Source organism: Oryza glaberrima, chromosome 1 (genome assembly GCF_000147395.1).
Source record: "Oryza glaberrima chromosome 1, OglaRS2, whole genome shotgun sequence".
In the NCBI taxonomy this organism is placed as follows: domain Eukaryota; kingdom Viridiplantae; phylum Streptophyta; class Magnoliopsida; order Poales; family Poaceae; genus Oryza; species Oryza glaberrima.
In genome coordinates, this window is record NC_068326.1 from 29,997,346 (window position 1) to 30,020,689 (window position 23,344).

The 23,344-nt window shown below is 37.0% G+C and overlaps 1 protein-coding gene across 1 annotated transcript; it reads left to right on the forward strand.

Moving 5' to 3' along the window:
* The first annotated feature begins 48 nt into the window (after positions 1-48).
* Positions 49-23,246, forward strand: LOC127760144 (uncharacterized). Its single transcript, XM_052284366.1, has 44 exons — positions 49-347; positions 2,007-2,192; positions 2,499-2,588; positions 3,201-3,274; positions 3,354-3,509; positions 3,961-4,072; positions 4,225-4,280; positions 4,639-4,693; positions 4,778-4,834; positions 5,509-5,610; positions 6,280-6,360; positions 6,569-6,621; positions 8,083-8,152; positions 9,380-9,443; positions 10,180-10,328; positions 10,405-10,529; positions 10,615-10,672; positions 10,851-10,948; positions 11,601-11,685; positions 11,770-11,835; positions 11,904-11,963; positions 12,256-12,342; positions 12,452-12,626; positions 13,168-13,211; positions 13,296-13,427; positions 13,502-13,630; positions 13,710-13,762; positions 13,836-13,884; positions 15,091-15,149; positions 15,963-16,111; positions 16,190-16,344; positions 16,571-16,699; positions 16,784-16,869; positions 17,071-17,186; positions 17,271-17,383; positions 18,178-18,301; positions 18,383-18,501; positions 19,131-19,332; positions 19,428-19,599; positions 20,694-21,018; positions 21,189-21,328; positions 21,780-21,901; positions 22,011-22,212; positions 22,844-23,246. The coding sequence occupies exons 1-44, from the start codon at positions 243-245 to the stop codon at positions 22,920-22,922; spliced, it is 4,863 nt and encodes a 1,620-aa protein (XP_052140326.1). The 5' UTR covers positions 49-242; the 3' UTR covers positions 22,923-23,246.
* The last annotated feature ends 98 nt before the right edge of the window (positions 23,247-23,344 follow it).

The window sequence follows — 23,344 nt, forward strand, 5'->3', positions numbered from 1 at the left end:
CCGGCAGAACAGAACACACTAACGACGGCGGCAACTAACATCCCCACTGCGCGCATCGGAGGAGCTCGTCGTCGTCGTCTCCATCTCTCCCTCCTCAGATCTCACCACTCCCTACCGATCCCCTCTCCCCCCCGGTTCTCCTCCCCTCCGCGATCCCCGCGGTCGAGATAGGCCCAAAACCCTAACCCCCCGCCCTCCTGGGTCGGCGCCCCCCGCCGCGCCTGAGGAGTGAGGACGCGGAGATGGCCTTCATGGCGGCGCTGGAGGCCGATCTGCGCGCGCTCTCCGCCGAGGCTCGCCGCCGCCACCCCTCCGTCAAGGACGCCGCCGAGCACGCCATACTCAAGGTATTGCTCCCATCGCCCGTGCCTCGTGGGTACTGGAGATCTCACTGCCGCCTCCCATTTAGTTGTTTTTTTGCTCGCTCGTTCGTCTCGGATCCAATTTAGCCAGGGGAGTTCTCTCCAATGGTTTCCGAAGTGTGGGCTCCAGCTCCAGCTCCGGTTTGGTTATTCAGTTCAAATACGCAGTGAGGTAGTGGCGTAGGAGTATGATTCCCACCTGATATTTTTGGTGATCGTAAGCAGGATAACTAAGTTTTAGCCATTTCTAATTGAACTAATTCTAAGAAATTTCAACTGTAACTGTGGTCTGCCAACTAACTTAGCTTAATCACTAGGGTTAGTGAAAATGTAGCCAATGGTTCGAGTGCAGGATTTCCATATGCTACTAGTAGTGGTTAATGATTATACAGACTAACCTAACCGGTCTGAATGCCAACCAATGCTTATATGGTTGTAGGTAGGGACTAGGGGAAACCCATTCCTTACCTGTAAAACCTAGTAAATCCTCTTTTATAATGCTAAATTTAGACTGCAGAGAATGCTTTTAATGGAGTTTAAGGAATTATTGGGTTGCCATGTTGATTTCAATCAGAGATTTTTCATTTATTTTTTTTATTTGTTCGTTTCTTATTTGAGGAACTCATGGGCTCATGCTCGAGCCAGGTGCAATGCACTTGCTTAGAATGCTTCTGTAAGAAGCCTAAGGTATCACCAGTTGTAGTATGAACTTTAAAGAGCTGGAGGAACTTAATGGGTTTTGTTCGTCCATTATAGGAGATCTGGAGAAACTTTATAACTTTTTATTCTCCATGTAAGAGTTTGTACAAACATTTGTTTTTTTAATTCAATAAGGGCTGGGCTTTGAATACAACATTGCCATTATAGAACTCTTGACAGGTTCTTTCAGTGGAGACCTCTCTTGTATTCAAGTTTCCACGCAAGGGACATACTAGAAGTAGCTTATTTGTGAAAGGAGCCATAAATCCACAGTAGACCAGAACCAGAATCTGAGCAAGAGAATGGGGTCTATCGAAATTAGTGGAACACAAATATACGATGATACAATCTAACCTGATTCTGCTCAGAAGATAAGCTTTGAAGTTTGAAATACCAAGTTGGAAAATTGAAAACCTATTCTTAATATTTGATGGAATAACATCTGATAAACCAATCAAAATGACCTTTGACCTAACTACACAAGCAAGATTGTTTTCATGTATTTTCTAGAAATTGAGGTGTGAACTTGAGTGGTATGCGCTGATGTGTTTATTGCCTCTCTTCCACTTTGTTTTTCTTTTCTCAAACGTTTGAGATACTTTAAATGCTAATATGATTGACCTGACCAGATGACTGATTGTATTCTGAGATCATTTATCTTCTTTACCAACTGTATACCTGTTATTTGCAAGATAATGATTAAGCATGTCCTTCCGCCTATCTGAAGCTAATCTGTTGACATTCTTAAATCTTTGGTATCAACAAATCTCCTCCATAACTCAAGTGAAGCCAATAATTTTGTGTTGCAATTTAGATGATGCGTAGTGAACAAAAGTTCTGTAATTTCTTATGTTAGACCACAAAGTACCTTTTAACTTGTTTCCTTCTTTTAACCATCATGCTACTTGTTTCCTAACTTGTATTTGAATTCTTTTTGGCATGCAGCTCCGTTCTCTATCTAGTCCGATGGAAATAGCTCAAAATGAGGATATATTGCGGATGTTTCTGGTGGCATGCAGTGTTAAATCAGTGAAGCTGAGTGTAATAGGACTATCCTGTTTGCAAAAGCTTATATCTCATGATGCTGTAGCTTCTTCTGCATTGAAGGATATACTGACTACTTTGAAGGATGTGAGTTTTGATCGCTTCTGTATCCATATACCTCTCACTATTTTCATTTGTTCTTTATTTGGTCTTAATAGATGTATAAACTGAATCACATATTTTGTGTCATCTAGTTATCCTGATGACCTGATGAGTCTGATAGTGTTTTTCTTTTTGAAAAAAAAAACAAACGTATGTTTAGAAAACATGATTAATTACTAAGTCCTTTTGTTTTTGCATTAGGATATTTTGTTGTTTTATTCTTGAAACAAATTCTTTACAATATTAGCTGATGATTTCTCAATCCTGTTTTTTGTTTCATTTTCCTTGCAGCATGCAGAGATGACAGATGAGATTGTTCAACTTAAGACTTTGCAAACAATTTTGATTATTTTTCAGTCGCACCTACAACCTGAAAGCGAGGTAGCGATGCCAATGGTTGCCATCAGTTTAATTGGTTGATTTGTATAATAGATGCAAATGTTTTGTTATTTTCTGGTGTAGTTGCCTTTAGATCAGTCTGAAGCTTCCCCTGTTATAAAGAAAGCACCAAGATTACTGGCCATTATCAAACAACTTGTTACCGCTGTTAGCATTTTCAAAAATCATTTTCATGTCTTTCTAATTTGGCTTATGTGTATGAATATCTTCTTTCCACGCAATAAGGAAATCACTTCCCTTATTTTATTTTGGAGCAGTTTGTTTGGATTTGGGGGTTATGACATGTTAATGTGTGAAACATAATGCATTCTTGTTCAACATATTCTGGTTGACTCTAGAATGTGTTTCTATAATGATAAAAAGAGTAACTCAAGTCGCAGTATTAATTTTTGAAGTCTTCTGAGGAAGTTAACATGACTAAAATTTTCTATTCCTTGGGACTGTTTAGAACCTTCCCTCTTGTTTTGCATAGTTCATGCAAAACCTAAATAATATGTGCAGTATCATTTTATCTCTAATGCCTTTCCAGGATCATAGGAATGTAACCATGAATAGGTAGGCCTATTTATCAATATATTGTTTATATCTCTTCAGGTGAACATGTCTCAAGCACTTGACATATGCCTTCACCTACTTGAAAGCAACCGTTCTTCTGACAGTGTCCGCAAGTAAGTTCCTTCGCTTACCATTAACTCAGCTATTCTGACTTCTTTTATTGTGCTTTCCTAACACACATATTGTCCTTAGCACGGCAGCAGCTACATTTAGACAAGCGGTGGCATTAGTCTTTGATAACGTTGTTCATGCCGAATCACTTCCCTCCAGTAAAGCTTCTTCAGCAAGACTCAGTTCACGCGCTAGCTCTGTTGCTGATAATGTCACTCGTAGCTTCAGCCACACACTGTAAGACTGTCTATTTTATCTTACATTATACTTAACGCCATGCAGGAATGCTATTTGGACATTTGAAATCTGTTGTTCATGATATGCCCTTTTTTCCTTGGGAGGCTTTGACAACAATGGCACCGTATGTATTATAGTATAATATAATCAGCTTCACAATAAAGCTCGATTCTTTTTTTGCCATCGTGCCTATTAATGAGCACACACTTGCATTGCTGAATCAACAGTTCTCTTATTTGTACTGTGTTTAGTATATCACTCATGTTCATGTGCTTTATTTGGATGATATGGCAACCACACAATGCTTGTATTTCCATTCCACAAGCATAGACACATGACAACTAAATGTATCACTGATGCAACACATATATGCCATTTTTCACTCTGTGGATTTTTTCATTTCTTTTGCTTGTTAAATTTGTATTTAGCTTACACTAGCACTGCATGACAGGTCATTAGGGAGGAACTCTGTGGAGCCTACCGTGAGGGAAAAACTGAGCAATGTTGGCAAGCTTGGTCTCCGTTTACTTGAAGACCTGACAGCTCTTGCTGCAGGTGGATCTGTATGTGCGAACAATTCCTGATTGCACTTATTTATTCTTGCCACATGATTTTTTGAGACTTGCCGCATAATTTTTTGGAGTATCTGCCAATTTTTATTACGGAATTTCTACACCTTATTTTCTGATTAAGCTATTGTTGTTATTTTCTGTAGGCTACGTGGCTTCGTGTTTATTCATTGCATAGGACATTTGCCCTTGACATTCTCGAGTAAGTTTTCTCCACAGTTAAATGTCTGAATGTTTTTTTGTATTTTTTCAAGGCAATTATAATTTTGTAGTTATCTTGACCCAATCTTACCTTTTTTTATTTCAAATTAAGTTCTATGTTAACAAGATGTTTCAATTGAACCATTGTTATCGGATGTTAGTGAAGCTCATGATCTGATAACACTGATTTGGAGTGTTGGGTTCTGTCAGGAGTTTTAGAAAATAATGTGAAGGACATTATACAACTGAAATCGAAAAAAACTAATTTCAACATTTGTGTATTCACCTAGAAACTAAACTTTATAGTGCAACTTGTATATAGAGCAAGCTAGAACTCATCTAGACATATTTTGTGCCAGGTTTGTGCTATCAACATATGTTTCTGTATTCCGGGCATTGTTACCTTACCAGCAGGTTAGTTCCTATGTTTCTTTTATTATGTCTAATATTTGTGCAAATGTTGATTTGTAACTTACGATGCCATTAAAAACCTGCCAGGTCTTGCGGCATCAGATATGCTCGCTTCTTATGACTTCACTCCGTACAAATGTGGAAGTAAGTACATCAAAATCAGGAGTTAGTTTTTAAAATTGTGTAACGTGCTCAAGTACATTTGCAAAATTGTTGCGTTACCACAGTGGCAAACGTCATTGGCAGCAGAACAAACTTCTGACTTACAACATTACTAGTATAGAAGTTTAACACCAGTTCAGATGCCACACCACTTATATGAGGGAGGCAAATTGGATTCCATCTAAAGGAACAAGTCAGTCAACATTTCCCTGGCCTATTGAAGTGTTTGCACTTTGCACAGCCTATATAGTTGTACTTTCCTGAACAAGCAACCCTCTTTGCCACCTTGGATTTTTGAAATTCCTTCCTAATTGGGTAAAGGCCTAAGAGATGCAAAATGTGCCTACCCTTCCATTTCTGTTGAATTTCTCAGCATGAATGCGAGGATCTCCAAACTGGCAGTTTTAATGCCAGTTCTTGAGGTTGTTAATGCATTTCACACCATTAACAGCATGGATCTTTTGGTCTCATCAATCCTTATATTCCCTCAGATAGTTAGAATCCTAAGCAATGCGACAAACTTCTTTCGATGTGCCTGTTCCTAATCCATTTGCTGGGAACGGGAAAACTCTTGGCTATCTGACCTTCTTGATTACATGCCCTCTTCTTGTTATTAACATCATGAATGTGTTTTTTTTTTCCTGGTTTATCTTCAGCTTGAAGGTGAAGCAGGGGAACCTGCCTTCCGTCGTTTAGTCCTACGTTTGGTAGCTCATGTCATCAGACTGTACAGCTCTTCACTTGTTACTGAAAGCGAGGTACCACTCTGACCATACTCACATCCATGCAAGCACTTCTGATGGACTTGTTATCCACTAAATAGCTCCAGGGTGTGATTTATTGAAGAATTATGCACTTTTTTAGAATTTTTTTAAGCTCCAATTACTGCCGTTCCTGTGCTTTTTATATATGAAGCAAAAAGTTCCTCTTCTTTCTCCAAAGAAATGTAGGTTTTTAGTAGAAGTTGACTGTGTTCATTGTAGCTAGAAGTTATGGAAGCATAGGACTAGCTACCTTTGTTTCAATATGCTTGGGAATGTATCATGCAAGAATGTACTAACTAGGAGAAGGAGAACTAACAATCTTGATATTGAAGTGCATCAAGTTGAGTTGGATTTAAACAGATTTAAACACCAAAAGACAAACATCTTTTGGGATTATCCACTTGTACTCAAAACTCCACTAGTCAATCCACTTTATGCTACTGCCAGAAATCAACCTGAATTTGCACAATAGATATTGATGTGATATCTATGTCAGAGCTCTCATTCTGCTAGGATAGTTCCTGCCAAATATGTTCCACAATATGCTTAAACTTGAAATCACGTGTTGAAAGATTAGTTGAACTTTTATGTTCCCCCCCTTTATTCTAAACCATTCTCAAGTTATGCCATCCTACCTGACTACCAAGCTGCCTCTCTTGACAGGTTTTCCTTAATATGCTCGTAAAGGTTACTCGTCTGGACTTACCATTATGGCATCAGATACTCGTTCTTGAAATTCTAAGGGTAGGTATTCCTTGTCTACAAAAGACATTAATGCCCATGGGTTTTATGCTTTCTTGGCTTCTGAAGTCAGCTGGATTCATAAGAAAATCCCTCATTTTCCCTTATTTTTTCTGATTTGAAATATATTCTTTTGAAACACTGTATCATTTAAATATGATGCTTGTGGGGTGATCTTTTCTCATATGCCTTCCTGGTGTTTTCTTATCAGGGTTTTTGTATAGAAGCCCACACACTGCGATTGCTATTTCAAACATTTGACATGTACGTATTAAATCCTCTTGAAATTCTATTGAGATTTAAGTTTATGCTTTCTCTGTTGTGGGTAATTTTTCGATTCATTTGTTTTATCTTAAGGTTTGTGCTTGTGGGTCACTGTGTCCTCTGGCCTTGTTAAATAGAAATTTGTACGTTTACTTCTTTTCAAAATCAATATGCACAGTTTTACGATCTGATTCATTGTTTATACTCCCTCTGTTCTAAAATATAAGGCACAACCACCCTTAATCGAAAGACCAAGAAATAATTAATATCTCATAGTTGTCATGAATCACCTCAATTAATACAATACATGCAACCAATAGAATTAAAGATCTTGTGAGAATAGGATTTAAAATAAAAATAATTTAGGGGAGAGAATGTGCTAATTAATTACATGCATGCATGCATGCCTTATATTATGAAACCACTTTAAAAAGTAGTTGTGCCCTATATTTTGGAATGGAGGGAGTATTTTGCAATAATCTGTCCGTCTTAAATTGTAATGATTTCATAGCTGAACTAATTTTCCCATGTAGGTTCCTCATATTGTTATGATCCAGTTGTTTAATTCTAGTACAGAAATGTTTAGTGTTTCTTGTTAGGGTTTTGTTGGAGCAGCTCCTCAGTGATGAATGATGCCATTTCTAGCATGTAACCAGCATGTTGCCCCGTGTACCATCTGTAAACTCTGACATAGTTTGTTCTATCATTGTACTATTTTTTTTGTCAACCTCTGTTAACTAGTGATTTAGTTGCATCACCATTATGGCTTTTGCAAATAAACTATTTATGGACTTAATGTGTAGGAACTTAACCTGTTAGATCCTTTAGCATCTTTTTTAGTTACAGATGGACCTCATGGAATTTTTCAATCAAGTTATAGGGTTATATGGTTCCGATGATGTCAAGAGTACATCTAGAGGCAAAATAAGTAGATGTAATTAATCCTGTAAAAGATATCATGAACAATAAATTGAATTACATGTATGTTATAAATAATCAACAGAGAACATGATCAGTCAACTCTCATATTAGAAATGTACCTTTTGAAGATTAGATAAGGTTATTATGACTCATGATTGATATGAGTGGTATTTAGCTGCACGCTTTCTTGGGGTCATCATTTACCTAGCAGGGTATTTTGGTTTTCAAAATTATGATATAGGAGTTGTTTATATGTTATATAAATATATTTGAGAGCAAGAAACCTATCAGTAGGATTAACATTTTCATTTTCACATTATATGGAATAGGCATTGCTTTTAACACCGAAAATCCCCCTTCCAGGTTCTAACACATGGAATTTTGTTACTAGGCCAGACATATCCCTTTTTAGCTCTTTGCTGTACAAGTTACTGCAAGTGTGCTTTGCATTTCTGGGCATACAAGTTACTGCAATGCTTCGTGGGAAATACTCAGCTGATGTTTTTTTTTTTCATTTTTCATTTTCTGCTAATCCTACAGGAATCCTACAAATACTAATGTGGTGGAGAATATAGTCAGAGCACTTGCTTTGGTGGTAGCCACTATTCAGGTAATACTGGTTTGCTTGCTAGAAGACAATCTCGCCGTGGTTCATTAGCGTTGTGCATTTACTATAATTCTCAACCTTTTCCTTTCCGTGTTGTTGTTTTACCATTTATATTTGACACTATTTTCCATTTTCCTTTTGGTTTTTAGTTCATTTCATTATTTGTTTGATTTATTGGCTCTTTATTTGTTTTTACGCAAAGTGAATATCATATCTGTTTTTTAAGGTCCTAGACTTATTCAATGGTTAGGTGTGGTAATTTAGAAATTCTATCTCCAGAGCATAACCCTTTCCGAATTTGTGCTTTGTGTATAATTACTGATTTTGGATTATCTTGGCTTGTTTTTGCACTTAAATCAAATATTTGATAATGGACTCAGCTCCTGCTATTTATTATCTGCACATAGTTGCATAGCCAGGCCGAGGATTGTTCAAAATGGTGTTGTAACTACTGTTCTATCATTTGCATAAGTCATTATTCTTTCAGTGAATGGCAATTCTCTGCAGTTCATCAGCCTAGTCCTAACCATCCACCATATATTTGAGCCAGCTCTGTCAAGCAATATCTAGTTGGGAACTCCCTATCTATCCCATTAAAAAAAATACAGACAATCACCAATCCTGCATAGCTGTATGCAATACCGAGCCATCTGAGGTAGATTAATGCATCCATTAGATCCATAAGTGGCCTTTTCAAAGTTCACTTGGTACCTCATTTATATTCCTTCGTTGGAATTACACTTAAATAAGTAGTGTACTTCACTTTGATTTCAGCAATAACGCTCACTCTTTTCATGCATATATACCTCTGGACTCTTAATTAAGATTTCCTTGTCTTGTTTCAATTGGGCTCTTTTTTGTTCGGTAGCATGGAATTTACCCTTTTAATTCCTTGGAATTCTGGCCTATAGATCTCCTTGTTTGGGAAAAAAAAAAGCAATTGTTAGCTCTATGTTCACTCTCCATAGCACCTTATGCAAAATTTGTTCTGTCATTTACAACATCTTTTTCCAAAGTCATACTTGTAAGTGTTCTCATGCTTTGGCTGATGTAGCTTCATCTTCATTTTTCTTTCTAATGCCATAGTAATTAATATTTAAAAATGCTAAGGTTCTGTCAAGCGATGAAAATGTTTTTTTTATGTTGATGGATACCATCTTCTAAACCATATTTATCTCTACATTGAGCATATGGCCTATCCTTTTAACTTAGCACATTTTTGTATTACAGGCTTCAGACTTAAGTGAAGAGACTCTAGCAGCTGTTGCTGGAATGTTCAGCAGTAAAGCTAAAGGTACCATCTACAGTTCCTAAAGTCATTCCAGAATTTTCTTCTTCTGATGTTTTTATTTATTTGTCCCCAATACTAAATAAATACAGATAAAGCAAATGAAGTAAATGGATGAGTGCCAACCTCAGCCAAATTTGCCCCAATAGTACAAACACAGCACTAAGGCCTCTAGTACTAGTCGCTAAGCGTAGTTATTGACTTATCGTGACCACTTTCAGTTTAATCAGGAAAAAAAGCTTACCAGATCCTGGGCAGATTTCGTGTCCACATATTCAAGACACTTTGTACTGGCATAAAACCAGTCAGATTGTCCAGTTCTGAGCCGAACCAAGATTTAAAACTAGGTTTATTGAGCCTATAAAATACATTAGTTGTTGCAAGATCCAGAGTTCCAACCAATGAACCAACAGATTCATAGGACAGATCGCACACCCTGCTTTCACAGCCAGGAAAGAGTTCATATGATATGTTGCTACTACGATTTGTTGTTAGTAAAGGTTGGATGAATCAATATCAGTCTGACCCTCCTGATTCCAAACTTCCAATAATTCTTATGGATAGTTGTACTTCATGACCATCCATGATATGGAAAATGTTTCTAATAATTTGCATGTCAAGAAAGTTTCATGACTATCATCGGTTAATAATTCTATTGTGTTTTCCCAAATTGGTGTCTCTGTAATATCATCAATAATCAGTTGAGGTTTTCTTATGGCATATGTTAGCATTGTACATGCAGGGATTGAGTGGAGCATGGATAACGATGCATCAAACGCTGCTGTTCTGGTGGCTAGTGAAGCACATACCATAACTCTGGCTCTTGAAGGCCTCTTAGGTGTAGTTTTCACTATTGCCACTTTGACTGATGAGGCTTTAGATGTCGGCGAGGTAAAAAGATAATTCTGAAGAGTATATGAACTCACAACTGTAATAATGCTAATAATTTATTTATTTTTCCTTTTAGCTTGAATCGCCAAAATGTGAATTGGGTAGTACAGAATGCTGTGGACAATTGGCTCTACTTTGTGCGGCTATGGTCAACTCATCATGGCTAACCATCCTTGACTCTCTTTCACTTATTTTGATGAGGTCAATCTTCAAAACTACCTTTCCTATTATTGTAAGTTATGTGCCTTTTCCTTATGCTTTTACTCATGGAGAATCCAATTGACAGGTCGCAGGGAGAGGCTATAATATTAGAAATACTTAAAGGGTACCAGGCATTCACTCAGGTTGTTATATGATTACATAGGATGCACCACTATGCTTAAATAGAGAATATCCCGTGATATGGATTTCATGGGCTGCTATTTTTTTTGTTGCATTTCTGTTTTACCCCTTTTCTTATTCTCTAAAGTGTTTCTTTCTAGATAATTATGTTGATTAACTTCTCTTGATAAATTCTTTCAGGCCTGTGGAGTTCTCCGTGCTATAGAACCCTTAAACTCTTTTCTAGCATCACTTTGCAAGTTTACCATCAATAACCCAAATGAAGGGGAGAAGAGAAGGTATGCCACTAGGCACTAGCATCATGTTTATTAGCATATTGCTGAGCACACAATTTGTTAGAAAGCAGCGTTTCCCTTGACGATTCTCCCCTAAGTTCCTCTTGGATTCTCACGAAACGATATGCATCTCTTTGTAATATGATTCATCAGAAATACTTACATAAGCTAACCTTGTGATTTTGGCCATGATATATGTTCATTTTATGGATTCCATCCTAAATAAATTGCCTATGTTTATTCTGGCGTCCATTACTCATCCTTAAGTTGTTAGGAGAGCATTAAAATGGTTCGGCAACTGTAGCTTTATTAAAGACAGCCTTTTTCCTCTTCTTTTTTCCCCAGTTTAGAAATCAAGAATTTGTTAAGAGGATATAAGTGGCAGAAGTAATTTTTTTTATTAGCTTTGGCACATAACAATAACATGAATGGATACTACAACTAGCTTCTCAGTTTACATTTTTCTTTAAAATGAATTTTGGAATGCAAGGATTACGATTTATTATTAGCTCAATTTCTCACGTGACATTCTTTACAGTTACTGCTTCAGCTGTCCACCAAACTGAAAAAAGACGTTCTTATTCCTTTCCATTCACAGGATTTGAGTATATTTTCCCTGCCTTATCTCTTATTATCCTTTTATACTTATTCTTAGCATCGTACTCTCTCCTGGATCAAAGAAGGTAGAGATGTTAGTGGATCAGCGTGATAGTATCATTCTAACACCGAAAAATGTGCAGGTAACAAGTGTGTAACATTTACAGTCATGTGATGCTCTGTGGTTCTTTAATGTGTATTTATAGTTTGGTTAAATTTGAACCCAGGCCCTGAGGACACTTTTCAATGTGGCACATCGGTTACACAATGTGCTTGGTCCTTCCTGGGTTTTGGTAAGTGGAGAGATTTATTAAATTCATCACTTTAAATGCTATTGTCTCTGACTCTTCTAATTTTATAGGTCTTGGAGACTCTTGCAGCACTTGATAGAGCTATCCATTCACCACATGCTTCAACCCAGGTTACACAATTCAACTGATTATAGTCTTTGTCCTCAATACTATATCTGTGAAAGTGTGAAAGACGTTGTGTTATAAAATAAATTGTCAAACACTTATGTGAACGTTGTATAATTCATCAGTAGTATAACAAAAGCCATCATAGTTCTCTCTCTCAATCTAGTTACTCTGTTGAATTGACCTGTGGAATATTTTGTGGTGAAAGTTCTCGAGGAGTAGGCCCCCTTTGTCAAGTTGACCTATCATTAGGACTCTTTAACATTTTTTAGTTGATGAATCCAATTTCTCTTGCAGGAAGTGTCTGCTTCTGTTTCAAGACTCTCAAGAGATACATCTGGACAGTACAGTGACTTCCATATTCTCTCATCTTTAAATTCTCAGGTCAGGAGGCAAACACGATCCTTTTTTTTATGTGTGATTTTTTGGGTTTATGTTTTCTATTCTCCAACTCTATATGCTAAATGGTATCATCGTTCTTTGCTGGAGGAAGTTATTTGAAAGTTCAGCCTTGATGAACATAGCTGCAGTGAAGTCACTTTTGTCTGCGTTGCATCAACTGTCAAGTCAGCACATATCAGGAAATTCTCAATTATCGGGACAACAAATTGGGAGTGTTACATTTTCAGTGGAGCGCATGACGTCAATACTTGTCAATAATCTGCACCGTGCGTGTTATCTTTGCTTGGACACCCATATTTTTTTTTCCAGATAAGCAATATATTTCAATGATGATATTGAAATTTGTTCAAGTATAAGTATCAGGAAAAATATTTTTTATGCTGATAACTATACTCTGGAATATATGTGCTAAATGTTTGTTGATTTAGTTTGCCATAATTCCACATTTCCAATGACAAATGGACTTTGTGATTAGTGCCATTACTTTGAGCCATGTACTTGCAGGATTCAAACCAGCTCAGTTTTGTGCCGATAGATCACATGAACATGTTAATCCTATATCAGATGATGAGTGCACATTACATGAAAGGATGAATTATTGCACAACCATTTATAGTGCATGTCATAATTCATGTGCAAAAATGAACGATGGATTCTGGGAGGATTAGGGCTAAACAATGTAGTCAGCTTTATCTAAGTCCTAAGTGTGTATAATTCAATTTCTTAGCAGATAAATGTTTTTATGCAATAGTATCTTTTCTTTTGAGGCTTTGTTGCCTGGTATTAATACATTTCAGCCTTTTACAGGAGTTGAACCAATTTGGGACCAAATTGCTGCTCATCATCTTGAGGTAAAGTTGCATCTTTCTAGATTAACTGTTAGTGCTGATGTCTTATTTAATGCCTTGACGATCTTAGTGATGTCAATACCACAGCTTGCCAATTGCTCCAACGCACAACTACGGAATATGGCGCTGGAATCTTTAGATCATTCAATCTGTTCTGTAGTGGGTTCTGAAAAATTTCAGGGCATCAGTTCAGCTCCTCATCATTTTCAAGAGGAAAAAGTAAGGGCTTAATAAACAGGCCTTATTCTCTTTATTTGATTTCTCACTGACCTCTTTGTTTCTGTGCTTACTAGTTGCTCAAAGAAAGCGAAACTGTATCATTTGAGTATGCTGTTTTATCTCCATTGGTGATCCTCTATTCCTCCAACAAGAATATTGATGTTCAAATGGGTGCACTTAAAATACTACTGCATGTTCTTGAGGTACCTTTTCTGCTTTGAAATTATCTTCCTGGGTATATCAGATAATAAAGTTCTTAATATTATGGTTTAACTGTTTCAGAGACATGGAGAAAAACTGTCCTATAGCTGGCCTAGCATTCTTCATATGTTGAGGTGTTCATGCATGATACAGTTTTTTTTTAATTCTTTTTGTCTATTTTACTTACTTAAATCAATCTTTTGCCAGGGCTGTTACTGACGCATCAGAAAAAGATCTTATCTCCTTGGGTTTTCAGGTAAAACTATAAACTTCATAGTGCTATGTTCAGCGTGATATGAGCCCTGCATATTTACCTTTAGAGTAAATTTCACAAAACTGTAACTTTTAGAGCATATTGCCCATGCGCTACAACGGGATTTTAATTAAAAAGACAATTATTATTAACCTGTTATTACCATCATTTTTCTGCATATATAATCTCTTAATTTCTACATATATTTGTTGCTGACATGTGCACCCTCTGGCCCCACACTATTATTTTTCCTTCCAACAAAAAGTAGAGAGTTGGTGTTGGGGGTGGTTGACATGTGGGCCCTCTTTCTTTCAAAAAATTGTGGGGTTGCTGGTGGGGGTTGTGGCAGATTCACCACTCACCACCACCACTACTCCCTTTTAAAGGAGTATAGATTTCACAAAACTGTAACTATGTTGTCGAAACTATTACTTTGCTACAACGTTAGTTAGACATTTCGTAAACCACAATAATAGCTAACTATTTTATCAACAAACTAACTTTATCTACTAGATGAGTTTGACATGCGGGTCCAATTGCAACAATGCGTGTATTACATGTGTCTGACAGGTAGGCCCAAGCTATCAGGTTATAAGACGTTTTGACTTTGGTCAAAGTCAAACTACTTTAAGTTTGACTAAGTTTGTAGAAAAAAGTAGTAACATTTTTAACCCAAGACAAATTTATTATGAAAATATTTCAATTATTGATTTGATGAAACTAATTTAGTATTACAAATATTACTATATTTGTCTATAAACTTAGTCAAACTTGAATCAATTTGACTTTGACCAAAGTCAAAACTCTTATAACCTGAAACGGAGGGAGTGCTAGATTGCCGTGTGGACTGTGGAGTAGCTTTTTTTTAATGGAAAAAAATCATTAGCTAATGTTGCAGTTTTTTAAATACCAGCTAAAGTTGTAGGAAACTGATAGTTTAAGATAATAATTGTAGTTTTGCGAAATTTACTCCTACTTAAGCGTGGAAGCACGACCTACATTTCGCCTCGAAAACATAGAAGGAATAAAGAAGCGTGTTCTGTGGGATGACAATAAATAATGCGGGCTAACTGTTTTATAATGCCAACTGAAATGCTGTAGGAAATACCCCACACCCTAAGTACATACAAGTCATTTTCTCTTGATATTTTCAAAAGTTTTGCACTTGATGTTCACATGCCATTTTCTCATTACATTTTGATTTTGCAGAGTATACGTGTGATAATGAATGAAGGATTGGCAACCATTCCTGTGCAATGCCTTGATGAGTAAGGCTCTGAATTCACTATTTCTGTTATTTTTTTCTATCAGTAAAAACCGTGTCGAATGGGAGAGGCTCTTTTCCTCCTATTTTCAACGTGGAAAAGAACTGTGAATAGAATGGTCATGGTTGTCGGCAAATTCTGTGGTAACATGACAGTACGTACAGACAGCAGCAATTCAAAAGTTTCGTGTATTTCATTACAGAGAAACGATCTTTTTGCAAAAAAAAAAAGAGACAATGGTGCGTATTTTGTCAAGAAATTTTAGTACTTTTGAGGGATTCGATCACCATGGCTCTTTCATTTTTTTCTTGCCTTAATGATGTGTGACTTGTCACCATGCATGAAGATGGCATGTCTGGTTTTCAAAGCAAAGTTCCTACAAATGTAAAACGCATTAAAATAAAAGGAACTACAACTGCGTAGCTTTAGTGTTTGCCTCCTTTCAATATTATTAAAAAGGGCTTAGATATAAGTGTGGTTAATTCGAAACTGAAATCTCATGGTAGCTGACTGGGCACCAAAGGGCTTAAGGCAATCTCAGTGACATACGGCCCAGATCCATCTTGCATTGAGACAATGAAGATTTCACAAATATTCAGTAACATGTAAGGAATCATTCATATATACAAACTACAAATACAGTAATCCTCAATTGTTATCTGGTGTATTGAGTACTTGCAAAGTAGATGATAGTTGATTTATGAAGAAGGAAACTGATTTTGCCCATGGAGCTGAACATGCATGGCTACAGTTCATGAATTATTTGCTTATTATGTTGCAGTCTTCTCTTATGCTTTCTCTTGTAAATGCGTGCAGATGCATTTTGGTAACCGGAGCTTATGGCACCCAGAAAACTGACATAAACATAAGTTTAACAGCAGTTGGCCTTTTGTGGACTGCTACTGACTTTGTTGTGAAGGGATTAATAAGCAAATCTGCTGAGAAAGCAAATGGCATGGATGAAGGTGCATGATTGATTTCAACAATACTACTATCCTCTTGTTTAATGGATAGTTAATCTGTTGTTCTGTTTTGCCTTGCAGAAGCTGAGTCTGGTGGAACAGTGAAAGAGGAAGCGCTATCTTCCAGTGAGAAAGACATCAAACAAAGTCCTCTAAAAAGTGTGGTTGATTATAATAAACTTTTCTTCTCAGTGTTTTCTGTGCTTCAAAAACTGGGCGCGGATGATCGTCCTGAGGTACTCTTTTTGAGCACGCTATTTGTTCTGTGCATAAACACCTATGATTTGTGGAATATATTCTGAGTAGCAGTTTTGTGCTTCCCATTATTACTGTCGTGCTGCATTATTTGTAGTTCGCTATCCATCATGTGTATTTGAATATCATCAATTTTGCAAAAGTTTGCAATATTGCTCATGAGTGGATAATAGTGTGCATTCACAAGTTTGTGTTGTACGTTTCAAGGTTCGGAACTCTGCAGTCCGGACTCTCTTTCAGACACTCAGCACCCATGGGCAAAAACTTTCGAAAACCATGTGGGAGGATTGTCTCTGGATATATGTTTTCCCTATGTTAGAGCGTGTTTCCCACTTGGTAAGTAGTTTAGCAATTGGTTTACACATTTTATGTTCAACCTAAATTTTATGTGATTATAGTGTGGTTAAATCTTTGTCTTAGGCATCTACTTCGTCTAGAGATGAGTGGCAAGGAAAGGAACTTGGAACTCGAGCAGGGAAAGCTGTTCATATGCTTATCCACCACAGGTATTCAAATTTGTACTTTATTTATTGATGAAAAAAAGACCTACTGCTGTTAGGCTTCATAATCTGCTTTTGGAGAAGCTTAATTTAATTATTTCTGGGTCTCACACTACTCTCACTAGATAGTAGAGCTTTTGATTACACTATGTTACTTCATCAGGGAATACACTTTGTTCTGATGGACCCCCCCTTTCTTATTTCCAGTCGAAATACAGCACAAAAACAATGGGATGAAACTATCGTTCTTGTACTAGGTGGCATAGCACGACTTTTGCGTTCCTTTTTCCCTTTCCTCCAGCAATTGAGCAAATTTTCTTCTGGTAAGTGTTCATTGTACTGTCCATTATCCATTTTTCTCGGATTGGATATAAATTACCAGTTGGATTGTATCTTAAAATTTTCAGGTTGGGTGCTTTTGCTTGATTTTGTCAAAAATGGTATCCTAAATGGTAGCAAGGAGGTCGCTCTTGCAGCTATAAATTGTTTGCAGACGTTTGTTGGCTCAAACTGTTCAAAGGTTCTCTCTCTCTCACCCCACCCCCCAATGCACACACAGCCACAGTATATTATGAATAATTACCGGTATCACAAGCTAAGAATGTTACTGACTGTTATAGTTAATTTTAAGTGAAACTGTCAAAAAAAATTTGAAAAGCCACTCAAGCTTGGCTCGCTTTAGGTTTATCTGGAACTCAAAACTACCCGAACTTGAGCCCGTGTGAACGTCTAGCTCTTTAACGAACCAAGGTCAAGCTATTCGGTGAAATATTGAGTGTGTCTTTGGTAGTTTAATGGATGAGCTTGGAACTTCCCTTGAAAACCAAATAGCCAAAGCCCATGTGCACACTCTAAGGCCCAAGTAGGCCAACGCCATGCACTCACAATGTTTTTGTCGAGTTCTCACTTGGCTGTTGGTTGTGTGGGGTTCTTTTGTTTTGCTGTTTTTGCCTTCTCCTTTATAAATATTTTTTTCTTCCTTAATGAAATGAAATGCAGCTCTCCTGCGTTTTCGAGAAAAAAAAAATTCATCTGTTGACTGTTTGGACTAATGATGGCAGTTTTGTGCTTTCTGCTATAACCCTGAGAGAGTGGGGGTGGGGGACTGAAGAGTATACTTTATCTTTGAAAAACCTCCTTCCTGTCAAAACTAAAAACTTCATTAGTGCCACTGGCTGAAATAGCATGTGTTGGACCTGTCACTTATTCCTGGCATTATTTTCACAAATTAGAGAAAAGAACCGTGAGTTCTTATTTCAGTTATTATTTTCACAGAACTGGCCATGAATATATGTTCCATGTATACTTTTTCAGGGCAATCTAGAATCCTCCTATGTCAAATCTGTTCTTGATATTTATGAACTTGTTCTTCAAACTTCGCCAAATTATAAGAATGACTCTGCTGATAAAGTGAAGCAAGAGGTTCTTCGTGGTCTTGGTAATATATGCTAGTTTTTAGAACTTTCAATGTACTGGCAAACTGAAACTACTAATCATGTTAGTGATCTTCCCCATGCAGGAGATCTCTATGTTCAAGCACAATCTCTGTTTAATGATGAAATGTATCTAAGGCTCATGGCCGTTATGCATCTGATGATTAAGAGTTCCATGAATCCTACAGATTACGATAATGAATTGGTATGCCTGTGAAGGGACATTCTCATCAATTGCATTTTGCTACACCATGGAGTATAAGCAACACTTTTTCTTTTTGCTATGCAAAGTATTTGGCTATTTTACATTAGCCAGACATCCTAGTAAATGCACCTTGTGCCATGGTTGTTCTTACATGAGGGTAGAATATGAGAATTAGCTGCCTGGTTGGCACCTACTGGTCTATGGTCCTGGGATTGACACCTAAGATTGTTTTTGAGTAATCCTGAATATTTTTGGTTCTATTGGCTACTTTACAAAAAAACAAACCAGGGTCAACAATGGCTTAGTGAAGAATACTAATCCCAATTTTAATATTGCATATATAGTTTACATCAGATCAACCAACCATCCACATGAACTTATTTGTAGCATATGTAATTCTGTACAAAAAAAATATAGTACAATTTAAACATACATGTTTATGTAGATCCATCCACAAAAGTCCTTCTGAAGTAAAGGGGATGGATTTAGATACACTATCAGAACCACCGAATCCTTTTGAAGAAGTCATGGGATTTCTCAACAACCTTGGGGATTTATTATAATAAAACTGTTTTGTGCTATTTGTCATGTCTTAGCCAGTTCTTTTATTCATCTTTTTAAATTTTCAGGGTAGTATCCCTGCTCTGCAACGAGGTATCTTGGAAATTATTCCTATGCTACGTCCAACAACTATGTTATCTTCAATGTGGTCACCTCTCCTCCTCGAACTACTGTGCTACCTTAATAGCCATGATACTCCCCTGCAGAAACAGGGTAAAGAGATGCATGAACAGAAATCTGATGCAGCAAATGGCGCAACACATGGTTTTCGTAAGACTGCATCATACCTGATATCCAACTTTTCATAATATAATGAAATACAATATCTTCTTGATTTACTCTGTGTGATTTTATTATGGTTACAGTTGAACGGAGTCATCTCAATAACAGCAGCACAAAAATGGATAATGCAGTGGGCTGTGGCTGGGGTATTATGTTCATAGAAAAGCTTGTGCCGATTGTTGTCAACCTATTTCTGGAGGCTCCACAGAATGAAAGGTTTAATTCCTCTCCGGAAGTTATTCGATGTCTTGGAAGGTATTTTCTTTGCATAATTCAGTTTGCTGTTCCTAACAAAGCTTTGACTAAAAAAGTTCTGCTGCCCTTATTTGTGAACCATTGCAGTTACATTGCCCCAATTTTGCAAACGGAAGCATTTTTGTAGTTCTATAATTTTGTAGTAACAAAACATGATAGTTGAGGAAGGCTCAGGCATCTTCCTTTAATTTCGAGCCTCATTCTTAATAATATCTGATATGAGAGCCCCTCCTCTCATATCCAGCGTTTTAATTTTTTAGTTTTAGGACCAGTGAGCAAGAATGTATAATTATTCATACATGGAAGGAGTGTAGCTGTATTGGTATTGATAGTGATAGGAAATTGATAGCTGGATGTTAGAAGAAAATATTAGTGCGAACTCATGTTTGGGTGTAAACATGCAAACCCCCCAGATGAATTGCAAAGGTGGTCTTGAGAAGGTAGGATCCCTCAAAATGTATTTCACAACATCTCAGGGGGGTTAGTTCTAATCATCCAACTTGACTCTCAATGGTTTATTGAATCTAAACATAGGCTTGCACTTGCTACATAATCTTTTTATTTCCGTTCTGTGTCTGACGAATTCAGTTGTGACACCTGCTTTGATTTATTTGAACCTGTGCATATAAGGTCCCAATTATGTATTGCCTCCGTAGATTTTTATTGGGCATGCTTATTTGGAAAAAGTCTTCAAGGTCACACTTCGCCATGTATAAAACCAATACCTTAAGATACTAAAGACGAATCTATTAGTAATAATTTTTATACACAATGTATCTGAAATTTGGCTAACTGTTGGTCAATTTCTACAAGGTTTGACTTTTAAAAAAATCGAAATGCACTTTAGAAAAATCTACAGAGGGAGTATCTAATACTAGTAAGAAACATTTACTGGTAAACAGATACGATGCAAACGCAAGGATATCTTTTCTTGCAAAGAATATTCTATGCTAATATGCATGCTGCAGAATTCAATAAGTGTTTCATTCTGATTATAATTTTCTGAAAGCTTGGTTGATATCTTATTGTTAAAAGGCAAACATAAATTTTTTTATGGTCTTTTTGAATACTTACCCTCAAAGCTGGTAATACAGGTGCATGAACACAAGGAGAGACAATCCAAAGGGTACACTTTGGAGAGTTTCTGCTGAATGCTTCAATCGTGTTGTGGTAGATGAAGTGACACATGACAGCGCTGATTGTAAAAGCGGCATGAGTTCATATAAATTTTCTAGAGCTCGTTTCTGGAAGGAGGTTGCAGATGTGTATGAAACCTTTCTTGTTGGATCTTGTGGACGTGTGCTGTCGTCAGATGTTCCTTCGGTTGACTCTGTTACTGCTGATGAGACTCTTGAGATGGCTGTACTCACTGTTTTTGGAGACAACGTCCTGAAATTGCAGAAGGATGCTCCTGTTGAGGTTAGTTCTCAAACCATACATACTCCTCCTTTATAACATTTGCTTACTTCTCTCCTGCATAAGAATAGCTAGTTGGTTGAGTTGTAATAATCGTTATTTTCCTAACCTTGTTAATGCTCAATTGTGTCCATCTATCTATAGGCCAAATCTTTACTTTGATCACTTTTCAGGTATTACAAAGACTTGTGAACTGCCTTGATCACTGTGCATCACGAACAGGATCCTTGCCTCTTCAAACCGTTGGCCTTGTACCTTTGCACTGCAGCAGATTTTCACTGAGCTGCTTGCAGATGATGTTTTCTTTATGCTGGTACTACCACACTGCAGTTTCTCTGATTCGTTTTCTCCACAAGGTGTCAAACTTGGTTTGGGTGGAATTTTGGGCCAATTAACTGTTAAACTATGGGCAAATTTGTTTTTTACTCATATTTTGTTTGAATATTTATTGCAACTTTTTCAGCAAATAGTATTTAATACTTACCAAATCTGACAAAAATAGCCCCAAAAGACAAACGTGATAACCAGTGCTGCATTGCACCTGCTCCTCACTGTGAAAACCAGATCCGTCAGTGTTCAAAAGCATTTGCAGATTATCTTAAAAATAATTGGAAACATTGCCCATGTTTGAGAATTCACACATTACATGATAACATAGGATAGTCCATAGACCCACAAGACTAGCAACTCATCAGAACGTTAACTTCCACTACACTCTGCATACATTTAGAACTGAATAGTATAGCTTGTTTCAATGATTGCAGTTGTACATCGGGGACAAGCTTATGTGCTACAGTATCAGAAACCAGCAAAGTATCGATCTCAGTTCTTACGAAGCGGTGTGAGATTATACTGGGTCAGTTTTTAGCTGATGAAAATGATCTAGGTAAATGGATAATGATATAATTTTGAACTTCCTTATATATAATATGTAAACCTGCTTCATTTTCTGGTTTCCTTTCAACATGGTAATTGATATTTCAAATATGCTGCAGGAGAAGGACCATTGCCTAGTGTAAGGATTGATGAGACAATTTGTGTTCTACAAGAACTCGCTAGACTAATAATAAACATGGAAACAGCTAATGCCCTCAGCATGCCATTATATCTAAAAGAAGCTTTAGAGAAGAATGAGTCCCATGGACGGGCTCATTTATTGGCTTTGCTACCAACCTTTTCTGAGCTTGTTGTCTCAAGGTAAGAAAAAGGTTTTGTATCCCCACAGTTCTTAAGTGCGCATGCAATTTTACAGTACAACTCTGTGTCATAGCCGACAGCTTTATGTGCTGGCAATGCATGTTTATGTTTGCTGAGTAAGCCATTTGTGTTTTTCTTTTCCATTCAACATTAGGATGGTGTTAACATGGAAGCCAAAAATTGGATTGTCCTTTTCAGTTTACACTTTGCATTGAAATTTGAACAAGACAAGAATAACCTATGGAAATGGCTTCAGGTTTATTCTGTCTGTTATAGTATACACGACACAGCAAAATATAAATATTAACAGATGGACATGCCCTGAAGCTCTATAGAGAAAAATAAGTATCGGTGTTAGGGATTTGACAATCTGGGTATAGTTCCCAACATTTTTTTTTTTTTGCTGCACGGCTAAAGCAGTTGGTGTTTTCGCCAACTCGACCAGCATTGTATGGTTTTGAGTAGCCCCTTATTCCTGAGTTGTGATTTTGTGGTTGGGTGAGTTATTGATGGTGTACAACTTTACTTTCTGGTGTTTTTTTTTCTTAAAAATTGGCTTCAGTTTATTATAGTACCAACTTTTTATTGCTAATGAAGTTATACTGAAGTTCTATATATCCCAATGCATCAGAGAAGCTAGGGTACGGGAGCTTGTACAGGTTCTGCTCAGACTCATTGCCTCGGAACTAGGACTGCAACGTCTAACGTAACGATGAGTGGTGTAATCCTCCCTTATATTATTTTTATTGCATAGAATTATAGAGTTTTGCTGGTAAATTTTCCCTTTTTGCTTCTACATTGCGACGGGCAATTTGGTGCTTACGAGAAAGGTTGTATATGTAACATTTTGTTGGGAAATATGGTGGTTCGTTTTAGTCAGCAGGTAGATAGCTTCTTTTTTGTTATATTTTGACGTAGATCACTCCTGTAAATTATGCCAATTCCTTGTACTCTGTATCTGAATTGAGTTTGTAATTTTAACACACATGGTGCGCATGAGGTGCAAGCATGCGGGCAGCTGGAAATTCGATGTATATTTTGTTCGTATGTGTCATCTACGTTCCCATAATCTCAAAAATACATTATTAGCTCCTTACTCTTGATTTGTCGTTCATTACTGGTCCCTACTTAA